Consider the following 12,487-nt stretch of genomic DNA (forward strand, 5'->3'; position numbering starts at 1 on the left):
ACACTATGATGACAGCCTGGTTACTTAAAACCGTTTTTGTGGCTTGCTTCCCCTTCCTGCGCTGCCCACTCGACCCGAAATACTTGCGCAAACTCAAGAGCAATGTAAGAGGCGGTTCCTCTCCTGCAACTAAAGCCGCCGCCGCTTCCTATTCCCCCTTCTGTTTTTGTTATTCTGGAGATAGCTCATGGAAACAAGGACCTCTTCTGGTTTCAGGGTGCAGAAGGGGTCTGAATTACTTTCCCAAAACCGGGACGTTGCTCGTCCAACAGCTAGGCGACCCCAAACAAGCAAACCATATTAGGGCTTAGCTATGTTGTTTGACTTCAGTCATAACACGAGAAGCTTGTTTACCTTAGTATCAGACAATTTGAAAAATATTAAAAATTCTGCTTAACGCAGTGTTTCTCAACCTTGCCAATTTTAAGGCATGTGGACTTCAACTCCCAGAATTCCACAGCCAGCAATGCTGGCTGTGGAATTCTGGGAGTTGAAGTCCACATGCCTTAAAATTGGCAAAGTTGAGAAACACTGGCTTAACGCGTAATAAGTCTTGAATGGTCATGAAATCATTTTTGCTGATTTTAGGAATCTGCCTGAAAATGCTCTCGTTTCCAGAACGCAACCTGTCATTTAGGTTACTCTCCTATGGCTGGATTTCAGCTTCTGAGCAAAGACGCTCCTAAGAAACCTTGATGACCAACGGCTAACTTTGGCACAGGACACAGAGACAAACCGCCTGAACACGCTCAGGCCGCAATCACCGCAGACCGTTCCAGGAACTGTAGACGCAGCTTGCCACTACCGTGAGCAAGAAATCCAACTCTTATAGGTTGAGGACCAGAGGCTTTTAGCCAATAGGAGGTGAGCTTTTGCGGGGGGGACTGTCCGCCGGTGTGACCCTTCACGCGCTTCGGATTGGGTCGCTGCCTCTGATTGGCTCACTGCCTCTGATAGGCGGGTATGGCCGCCGCTTTCCCGAAGCTTACGCTGAGTAGGGAAGCTTAGGCACAGCCGGGTCTCTCTCTTGCTAGGAAGTCCGGGCGGCTGGGAGAGGGGCGAGGTCGAGTGGAACAGAGCCGCTGGGGAGGCTCCGCCCCTTCTCCCGATTTGAGATTGGGGTGAGTGTGAAGCGGAGCAGGATCGAGGTGAGGCTTTGGTAGCCGGTAGGTCTCCATGATCTGGTGCAGGGAATCTGTGCCTTCCTTGAAGCAAACTTCTCCAACCTTGAACCCTCTAGATGCGATGAATTCCTATAGTTCTCGCCAGCGCGGCAAGGACGTGCTGGATGCGATGCTGGCAGCTGTAATTCAGTGCATCTGGACGGCGTCAGGTGGGAAAAGATGCCCTATAGGGAATGTTTGCTTTATCGTATCGGTATGCTCTAAGACTTAAGTTGTGGGTTTTTGTGTTTTCCTTCCTGGAAGGATGCTCATGCCGGTGAAGGGGAAATAAGGTTGATGACACAGGGACGAAGAGAATGCAGATGGCTGGATTTCTTTGTATCTGGTAGTTATTAATCACAGATCTGTTCCATCTATGAATAAATTGAAAACTTTCTTCATTTTTGGAAAAGGATTTAGAATCTTTTATGTTATGTATTGAGATGATGAAAGAGAGCATCGGTCATGAGTTTGTCTGTTTTGATGCAATTTTATTCAGGTAATAGGATTGCCCAATTAGACTATAATGCAGAATGTGATTTGGTCTATTTTTATTTTTTCTATCAGAGATGCACCTTTCAACTTTTGATAAATTAAAGAGCATAGGTTAAGCACTTGCTAGCACTTGTCAGCATATTGGTTAGATGATGATATAGGGAGCTATTTTCTTTCTAGCTTTACCCTCTGTGTAATGGATGAAGAGATATTTTCTTCATAAAGAAATGATAAATTAATAAATGTAAATATGATTTTATGCTTTTTTGTTTGCGATGGATTTTCCACTGAATTCTCATGCTACCTCTTCATGCAATATCCATTTGTTCATTATTGTCTGAATGGGAAATATAATTTTCTATAGCCTTAGAACCATGCAGGCCATGGATAAAATGGCAATTTATGTTTCACTTCAATGGCACAGTAATGAAATGCCTTGCTGGTTTATATGGTTATTTGGTCATTAATTTTTGTGTTTACAATCTCCACTATTTAACAGGCTTTGAATTTTAGGTTTTCATAGATAATGTTATGTTTCAAAACACTATTATTTCAAAAATGATCTTTGTTCACCTTAATTTTTTCTTCAGGGAAATAAATAAAAAAATAAGTTAAATCACAAATGCATATTTACAGTATGCAGGTATCAGAACGTGATGGTGGAGTGTCCACAGGGAATGGATTAGACAGCGTGACAGCATCTGATGCCCAACAAGTTTCGCCCTCTCACCCTAAGCCTCCTTCCTTGGACCTCTTTAATCTGGTAGTATCTTATAAGCAACTAGAGCTGTACCTGGAACCACTGCAGGATGTTGCTGAAGGAGTGTGGTTCCTCCTCAGGTTGGTGCTTTTCTATACAGCTACTTTTTCAGGTCATAGTTCAGCAAAATCTATGCCTGTTGTCATTCTTGAGAACAGAAGAATAAATTCTTTTTGTAAGATTTGCTTTTTCTGGCCTAAGCGTTTAAATTAAAGAATGTACAACATCTTATGGTCATTACGTTTCTTTTGTCCGGGTTTTCTGGTGTTAGTTCATTTCATTTTAAGACCATAGAAAGAGGCTTTGTTAGTCCATAAAAAGGCTCATCTAACTTAGCATTCTTTCCCATACCAGTCTACACTTTTTTTAGGATCATAGTTGGTGTGATTCTGAGATTGCATGTAGCTCCTATACCTCCTTTTCTTAGCTCTTAGGGTCCTTTTCACGTTGCTTTTAAATTATGATGAAACAGTTGCTGGTAAACAACTCCTGCCATACTCGTGTTGGAAACATAAGGGATTTTTAAGATAGGGTGTTATGAAGGTTTCACATACTTTAAAAAAGAATTTTGAATTGGTTGAAATCCCAGGAAAAAATATATGATTCTAGATCCTTTCTAATTTTTTTATGTAGCCTTCTTTATTCACATTTCCTCAGTACTCTTCCTAATTAATAACTAATAAATAGCATCTTTTTGAGATTGTAAATGTTTGATTTCTTCCACTCCACAGCTGGCAGATGCCCTTCTGCTCTCTCCTTACTTGTTTGGGCGTCAACTTTCTGCTGCTTACTCTGAGTGAAGGTGAGAAGTGTTGAATGTATATACTGGGGACCTGTTTTCCCAGAAGTCATGAGACTGGATTGAGTTAATGGGAGGAGAGTAGAATATGATTTTGTTCAGAAAACATTTATGAAGACTGGCAGAAGCTTGTCATCATGTATGGTGGGAAAATTGCACTGACAGCTGGTTGAGAAACTTCCTTTGATGAGGCAGTATATTGGGGGGAACAATAAAACTGCTGCTGATTAGATAAGCTGTGGGTGGCTTAATAAACTCTGCATCTATTCCATCTTGCATTGTAGCTGCTTGGTATGGGCTGTGTGCCCTGCTAATCTCAGTGCCTGCCATGCTCGGCTATCTACAGGAAACATGCCGTATCCGTCTTACTGAAGAGCAGCTGGCACGCCGTAGGTATCACAGTGTGCGGCGAGAAGATGTGAGAAAAGTTCAACTTTCTCGAAATGAGGCTGTGGCTGAAGTTAAAGGCTTGTAAGTCTGCTTGGGAGAGAGGGGGTGGGCTCTTGGGCATTGTTTGAGCATGGAATTGAAGGGCTTTTGTGTGATATAAGTTGCTTCTTGAGCTAATAAGGCTGGAGAGGGGAATGTTTTGTACTGGCTTGAATTCCTGGAAGAAAGGCAGAAAAAAAATCTTATTAGGAAATTCTATAGGTTGAGTTCACTATAGTAACTTTTAATTTTTTTAATGTTTTTTGAGAAGTTGCAAATCTAGGAGATCATGCATTGGGTTTGTTTGTGACAGTGCGACCTCATCTAGTATCAATCTAGAATCAGGAGGCCCCCAAAGCCACTCAGTCTTGCCAAGGTTTAGTCAGAGTCTGTTGTTCCTCATCCAGGCCCGCACAGCCCCCAGGCACTGGGGTAACTGGGATAAGGCATCAACAACATCACTGAATTCATCATGGGCAGAGATATATAATTGGGCATCATCAACATACTGATGATGGTTCACCATTTGGTGACAGAGGATCTCACTCACAGATGTTAAATAGGGCACTGAAACTCGCAGCATCACATGAGGAAGAGGTTAAGATCATTCACTTCCAATCAACACAACAGAAAGCAACCATGAAGAAAGGAGGAGAACCACCAAAATATAGTGTTGCCCATTCCCAATCCCTGGAGGGTATCCAGAAGGGTGCCATATATTGAAAACCACTGAGAGGTCAAGTACAGCAAGGAGAGATGCACAGCCCCCATCCTGCTTTCACCAGAGATTATCTAAAAGTGTGACCAATACCATTTCCATCCCATACTCAGGCTCCTCAAAAATGGCTGCATGGCTACCTTCTCTACCACCTTTCCCCAAAAGGGGAGGTTAGAGATCAACATAAACTGTCCAGTATAGTGGGATCCAGTGATGGCTTTTTGAGGAGAGGGTGAACAAGCACCTGCCGAAGAGGTGGAGGAACAGCCTTCTCACTCAAGGAAGAATTAATCACATTATGAACTGCCTAATATGTGTATATTTGTATTTATTGTGGGAGGCAGAGTAGGGAAGACACATTGGTGTTCTACCCTCCAATCTACCCCTTATTCCAATAAATGCACTCTTTTAGTGGCACAATTTAGAGGTCAACAGTTGCATGTGCATCAAACTTGAGAGGTTATTGATTGATTGGCTGGCTGGTTTATATGCTATTCCAGTCTTCCAAGAGTTTGGGAAGGGACTGTTTGTGTTTGAAGAAACCTGATATGATATCACAAATGCCACATGACTTGCTGTATGTCCCACACTTTACTGTTTGTGATATGATGTAAACAAGAATTGTGCAATATTGAATATAACCCAATAATGATGCACGTGTGGAGAATTTCTCTCTTAAGAAACAGTGGAAGATCATTACATGTTTACTTGCACTGCCACTCTGAGGATTCCCCCCCCATAGATTAGCTGTTTGTAAGAAGCATTACATCATTTCACCCGCTGGGGGTATTATATATCATTACTTTGAGTCTGTAACTCTATATTGGACGGAGAGTTATTGGGAATATAAATAATTTCATTGTCCACTTCAGAAAAGTATGCAATGATAGCCTAGAATAGTGGATTGATTTCAGTCACTAAAGAAGAAGAGACATTTTTAAAGCATTGCTTTTAATAAACATTTGATATGTTTACAACTGTATATAGCAATTACTGTAGATTTAGCACATCAATTGACTATCATGTGATTGTATGATCATATGATTATTAGAGATTTTAGCTTTTATCTTGTCCTCTTTCTTGAGATTGTTCATACCATCTTTTAATGATCCTTATTTTCACTCCCCCCCCCCAAGTATATAGTATAAGACGTGCTGGATCAGAATAAGACCATCTTTCCCAATGTTGTATTCCCACAATGATTGGGGAGAAATTCATAATTAGGATAGGAGAGCAGTAGAGGTAATTCATAGTCATGATGGCTAATAGAGGTTGGCAAAAATACATGCTTTTGCCTGTGCAGTTGGTCAGGACATTTCTTGGATAAGGAACTAATCTGGCCAGGTTCCAGCATTATCACCTTGCCAAATATATAATTTGTGCTGTGAAATCAATAAAAATGCATTTTTAAGTACTTTGCATGGAATATTTTATTTATGCACCTTCTCTAAATACCAACTACCCTTTTACCTTTTTAATGGTAAAACTTATGTTTGACAATTTTGTGTTTTTCTTTGAATAGAGTGACTTTAAGTGCATGTGTTATTCGTGTTAAAATAGTGCATACACTTATTTACAAATATCTGAATGATTTACCTTTGGGTAGGCATGTGTAGAATGGAATTGTTAGCCTCAAAAAGGTTCTGCAAAGTTGCTTGCCATTGTTACTTCTAAGGAATTTCTGCTTATAGCAGATGCTTGTTCAGGATTGCCTAATAAAGTGTCATGGTTCAGCAGGGATTCAGCAATCTGGGTCTCCCATATTGTAATGGAGCATGCTGACTCTCAGCTAGTCTGGGAAACTGATACAATTGCTTTTTCGCCTCCATCTCTGACTGCCAATCTAGGGCTAGCTGGCATAAGAAGCTCCTGCAGGTCTCCCCCAACTCATGCTGGGTGAGCTTAGCATGTCATAATTGATATTTTACTCTCCCAATTACTAATCCAGTGTTACAAATTTGGATAAAAGTTCTCCACACATAAATAATCTGCAACCTTCTGCATCTGGTTTTCACTGGCATGTGCAAATATATTCATCCCCATCCAGTAGGTCATGAGATAAAGTCTTATGACAGCACATTTTTCTTTCCTGTTACAACACATGCCTTGTTTCATAGCATCTGGCTTCGGAGCATGTGCAAAAGTAGGAGAAACATGATGCCTAGGCATGCTAAATGCACATGTGGCAAAAGTATGTATTAACTTATCCCATCTTTGTTTGAGTTACAAAAGCATTAATTTTTTTCTGGAATGCTTGGAACTTGTGCTTTAAAAAAAATTAAAACTTATTAGAGCTGACTAAATTTAAATTTTGGTGGCAACATTAATCCTAGCTTCTTCTATGGGTGGGCAAGGGGTCTGCTTTTCAACTGTTGCTGCTTTCTATGATTACCCTGGAATAAATAAAGGGCTGGGGAAAGCTTTTTCTATGAGCCTAGTTTGTTGAAATCTCCATGTTGCAGTCACTACCTGGCTGTGAGCTAGACAGCACAGTTATATTTATAATTGTTGTCCTTTCTTTTCAGCCTGATCCGATTAGAAGCCCTCCTGAACAGGCTCTGTGGTGGCTGTGAAGCAGCTTACCGCGTCTTCTTCTGGGAGAACCGTACTGTCTCCTCCCAGTAAGTATTGGCGTAGGTCCTTAGGACAACGGTGAGCAACCCTTTCAGCTCAGAACAAGCTGTACATTTTTTGCTTTGGCCTCCACCCCGACATAAGTTGCTTTAAGTTGATTTTCCTTGAGTTTTCTTTTTCTCCAGTCTAATAAATCATCTTGCAGTTCACCAAATTGTCGTTTAGCCATTGAAGCATTGAGGAAGAAAAGGTTGGGAGCTCTTCATGAAAACTGATACATCACTGCTGGTCTTGCTTTTCTTAGCAGTTGGATACAGACTCAGGCAAATTAGAATACACATGTGATTGGATATAACCGGATAGAACATTTCATTGCATTGGATATAATACATCATGTGCCTGCTGAGTTCTGCAAGGCCGTTAAGGCATAATTGTGAGGTAATAGGCCAGGACTATAGAGGCAAAGAGGCAGTGTTTCATTAACATAGCTTACTTCCAAAAAATTACTTCTGCTTTCCTGGAGCTCTGCTCACCTCCCAGGATCTTTTTGTAGCTTTTTGGCACTCTTTGACATTCAAAATGTTCTCAAGTATATAAATTCACCTATTCCCTTCCATCCCAAACACTAGGGGTTTTTTATGTTCTTTCTACACACAAAAAGGCCAGATTTTAAAAAGTGATACAGCTGTATTTAGCTAATAAATAAGTCTGATTAAACTGACAATTAAACTAGTAACTCCCCAAATTGGCAGTTGATGGCAATAATTTAAAAATCAAGTTCATTTATGTAAAAAAGCTCAGAGGCAAGTTACAAATATGATCTAAATTCTGCATTATATAAAACAGTTTAATAAATAAAATATTTAATAAATATTACTTAAGGTAATCCTTGACTTACAACTGGTTGTGTAATGACCATTTGGAGCTATGACAGCCTCACAAAGTGTGCTTTATAATTCATAAAGAACTTCCGGTCATCATAAAATGTCACACTGCCCACCCACAAGGTCAAGTGACAGCATTTTGTGTGCTTGGCAACTGGCTCACATTTACAGCTGCAAATTCTGCAGTCACATGGCTGTGATTTATAATGTTTTTTGCCAGTTCCCACCGTTTTCTAATTTCCTGCAAAAAATACCTATTTGGGGGAGTGGATTTGGACTTAATGACTGTGTTTTGCTTAACAACCATCTGATTGCTTAACAACTATCATAAAAATGGTTGTAAAATCAGATTTGTTCATGTGGTTGCCTCTATTTCATGGTTTATGACCAAAATTCTGGTTCCAATTATGGTTGTAAGTCAACACACAATTAAAACATTAAAACACACAAAAATATATCTAACCTTGTTTTTTATAACCATAAGTTAAAAATCTAGCTGTTACCACTCATCCACATACAAATTTCCTTTGCCTATGTTTATTTCATTAAACATGTGTTAATATATGTATTTTACTAAAACGTCTGAAATCAAGAGTGAGAAAAAAACAACAGAAGAGGGGGAAAGTGGCTCCAAAAATGCATCAGGATTTTAGACGAGAACAATATTGTTAAAAGAAATTAAATTTCAAAAAGTTTTATTAGTGTGCTAATTCAAAGGAGAGGGAAAGTTAGTACTGCGGAACTAGTATGTCCCCTGGATGCAGCAAGATCAAGGAAAACAGATGAAAGCAATGCAAAGAGAAGTATTTGTAAATGAGGAAGTTGCCCTATTTGACACTCCACCGTTGAGTCAATGTTTTTGTTTTCCATGGGAAGTTGTATTTGAGTTAGGGAGCTTTTAACTCCCCCCCCCTATTTCTCAGTTACTGGTACCTAAGTGTCATCCTGATGTTCAGGTATGTTATGTGTCTTCTGCTCCATTTTTCTCCTCCCTAGGTTTTATGGGATGCTGATGGGTTCAGTTTGTGCCCTTTACCTGCTGCCCCTCTGCTGGATCTTTGTTCTTCTTAATAGTGCCGTTTTCTTTCGAAATGTGGCATTTTATCAAGGTAAATTATCAAACTATTATAACAAGCACCTATTATATAAAGGCAGCCTTTGACTTGGAAGCTTCATCTAGTCCAAAGTGCAGTGGTTTGTCAGCTAACTGGGCACAGTTGATTTAACAGCATAACATCTGGATTGGATTGCTGCACTGGCTGCCAGTTGGTGTCCATGACTAGTTGAAAGTAGTGGCTGTTATCTTTGAAGCCCCACATGGCTCAGCCCAGTGGTGGGATTCAAATATGTGAACAACCGGTTCTCTGTGTGGATGCCACTTCCAGAAGTCCATTCTGAGCCTTGGGCAACAAAAAATTAGCTACCGTTTCTGCCGAAGTGGTGTGAACCGGCTGAATCCCACCACTGACTCAGCCCCCAGGTTTGTTTAAGAGAAGGATACTGAGAATTCTCACCCCATGCCCTTTTAGAATATTTTGCCCCCTAACAAATGGCCTTGTCAGCTCTTCATGGTAGACCAAGTTAGGTGACCAGTGTCTTGTAGATCAATGCTACTTTATTATAAAGCTATAGCAACAGAATTTTGCAAGTCTGGATATGTTCTCCCCCCACTTTTCCTCTATCTTTGTGAGAACTGGCGGGAGAAGAGCTATCTAAGATGTTTACTCATGTAACTTTTTTGCTCCAGACTCATAACTTTATTTGGTTGTTGCCTTGATGGTGGTTCTTCCTCCAGTCCCTCAAAGCTATTTCCTCTGCCCTCTACAGCCCGAACTTCCTGGATTTTAGGAAGACCTTAAAAACATTTTTATTATGTATAGCACTTGGGTGCCGGTGATGGTCCTGGGCTGTTCTGGTCAGGATTGTTGAGGATGTTTTGGGGGTAATTTCATTACAAAGCACTGAGTCCTTTGGAAAATGGGCTATCTGTAAATGATTATATAATTAAAATGTAAACAAATAAATCATTTCACCCATGAACTTCTCTTTGCATTGGAATTTTGGTAGACAAAATTGGAGAAGCTTGCTGAAAATGACTTTCAAGGTGGATACCTTTTTTGCTAGATACTTGTGCGAGGCAAAGGATTCATTTTATCAAATTCTGTAGCTGATTCTTAATGTAAGTGGGACTAATAAAACATTTTTGGTCAGGGACGGGTGGAGAAAGAGCAAGAATCGTTTACCCTTTTTTGCTTCCTCAGGCCCATGTTACATCCTTTGGTGCTCATATCAGCCAGGTGGCCATGTCATTTCCTGCAGTGTAACTCTGATAACGCTGGAAGCCTCATCGCTGCAAGACCTTCTACTTGAAGAAGTTCAGTTTGCAGTTTCATATGGAACACACTAACAGAGAACAAGGAGTAGGATAAATAAGCTTTTGAGTCTTAATAAAAATGGGAATGCAACGATCTGCGGATATTTAATACACCTATGAAATGCACTACACATCTGACTAATTTTAAGAAAGAGCTCTTCAGAGCTTAGCAATTTCATTGAAACCCACTTCTAATTGCTCTCCTCTTGTTGAGATGTTTTTTTTGCACTTGTCAGAATCATAGATTGCTTCAGTAATGCTGGACTGAAATTTGGAGGGTTTTTTTTGTGACATTTGCTTGGGAAGGCAGCAATTATTGTATCCTTCACACAATTGAAAATTGGGACTTGTGACAGATTTCAGTGGTGTGTAACTTACGTACCTTTTCACTGATGGGCTATTAAAAGGATACCCGTGTTCAGAAAGAAAGCCCTGTGTTGTGAGTCGTATTGAGAACGTGATGCTGTCTGCAACATTCCAGTTGCATTTCTTTGTATAACTTGATACAGTAGGTTTTCAGATCCTTTTTGGCCCGTGATCAACACGTTGGGTACTTTGTCCCATAACATTTAGGGAAGCTAACCTCCTCCCAGAAATATTTCTTTCCTCACTTTACAAAGCTAGCAGAGTTCTTAGACCAATGTTCTGAGGTGATGAATAGTCCACCAAAAATCTGGGGGAAATGAATTTAGACCTCTTATTGGTTAGTAGCAGGAAATCAGCAGGAAACCTTGACTGAATGGCATTACGGTGTTCAGGTTTTGTGTTGGAAGTGCATTCTGGAGAATGCATTCATAGCCATATTTGGCTCTTTTGGTTTATTATATTTTTCTATGTGGTAGCAGACAGTGAAATGGTCAGTAAGGACCCAGATCATTAGACCATAGTGTGGTTACTTCATTCTAAACATAGACTGGATTCACGCATCACTTTCAGTGTTGCTTTGTTTTATCCATGGTTTCTTCAACAAATTGTAGCTTGGGTTATATATAACAGAAATAATATTTTTACATAATACAGTATTTGGGCTCAAAGATCCCTGTACTGGCCTAGTGCAGCATGTGAGTTCATCTTTTATGATTAACTCAGACAGTGGTTGCTCTTCTTCCTGTACTTGATTTCTTGGCATTTGGACTGGTGATGGGAGTGAATGACCTGCTGCTCTGCCAGTGTCAGAAGCTTGAACTGGTCTGTTGGGAAGTTCTCCTGAGCTTCTGGAGGTTGTCTAGACATTTCTTTTTTTCTGTTCCCAGTAATGCTGGACCTAAAGTCAGCTGTAGAGCAGCGCTTGGGCTTCAAATCCATCCCTGTGGCTCCAGAGCCGGAAGAGCTGGATCTTGGAGAAGTGGAAGCTACTGTCTTGGCAGACTGGACACCTACCCTGACTGGGACTGAGGTAAGACTTGGTGGAAAGAGCAAAGCAGAGAAATAATTAAATCCGTACATTCTAAAATCTCCTTCATAAGATTTTATCTATCCTGCCATAAAAATCTGGTGACCTAAGAACTGCCTATAGCAGTGGTTCTCAACCTTTTTAATGCTGCGACCCCCAACCGGTCGTAAGTCGAGGACTAAACCGGTCGTAAGTTGAGGACTAAACCGGTTGTGCGTCGAGGACTAAGCCGGTCGTAAGTCGAGGACTACCCAACTGGTTGTAAGTCGAGGACTTTCCCTGCCCGGGAGCGCCGCGCATGCGTGGTTCTGCCCCCTGCGCCGGCCGAGGCGTAGCTGGCAAGCGGCAGAGACGGAGCAGGCCGACCACCAGCTGGCCCAGCTCAAGGGAGGTAAGGCACCCGCCGGAAAAGGGGGAAAAAAATGGCGGACAGCCTTGCTTGGCGACCCCCGTGAAATGGTCGATCGACCCCAAATGGGGTCGCGACCCATAGGTTGAGAACCGCTGGCCTATAGGATTATTCTTCTGGGAGAGTTGCCATCTTTTTCTTTCCTTCTCCTTTCTGGACTTTTTAAGTCCCTGCTGATTATGAGGCAGAAGCAATGCTGGTTTACGTGTAAAGACAATGAGTTGTTAATTTCTCTGTTCTGCTATATTTTTTCATCTTAGTCCTGTTATTTTACTAATTTTCTAAGTTTATTCCTGAACTCCTGCTCCTTAAACAATAACTTAAAACTATTTTTATAGGACCTAACTCCTGGTAGTGTGGAGGAAGCAGAGGAAGCAGAACCTGATGATGAATTCAAGGATGCAATTGAGGTCTGTGGTTTCAGGATCTAGATTGGTCTGTCATGAGAAAAATAAATCAGTTTACCCCTACCCAGTGCTCTCCAGAGAT

The 12,487-nt window shown here is 40.9% G+C and overlaps 1 protein-coding gene across 1 annotated transcript; it reads left to right on the forward strand.

The window, feature by feature from the left end:
* Positions 1-1,319: 1,319 nt before the first annotated feature.
* Positions 1,320-12,408, forward strand: LOC107295215 (protrudin-like; the record flags this gene model as incomplete). Its single annotated transcript, XM_015824518.1, has 8 exons — positions 1,320-1,333; positions 2,295-2,498; positions 3,150-3,220; positions 3,502-3,688; positions 6,890-6,985; positions 8,819-8,931; positions 11,450-11,592; positions 12,337-12,408. Coding segments are annotated over exons 2-8 (885 nt in total), but the record flags the coding sequence as incomplete, so codon positions are not given.
* Positions 12,409-12,487: the final 79 nt, after the last annotated feature.

Source organism: Protobothrops mucrosquamatus, unplaced genomic scaffold (genome assembly GCF_001527695.2).
Source record: "Protobothrops mucrosquamatus isolate PMUCROS unplaced genomic scaffold, P.Mucros_1.0 scaffold2271, whole genome shotgun sequence".
In the NCBI taxonomy this organism is placed as follows: Eukaryota; Metazoa; Chordata; class Lepidosauria; order Squamata; family Viperidae; genus Protobothrops; species Protobothrops mucrosquamatus.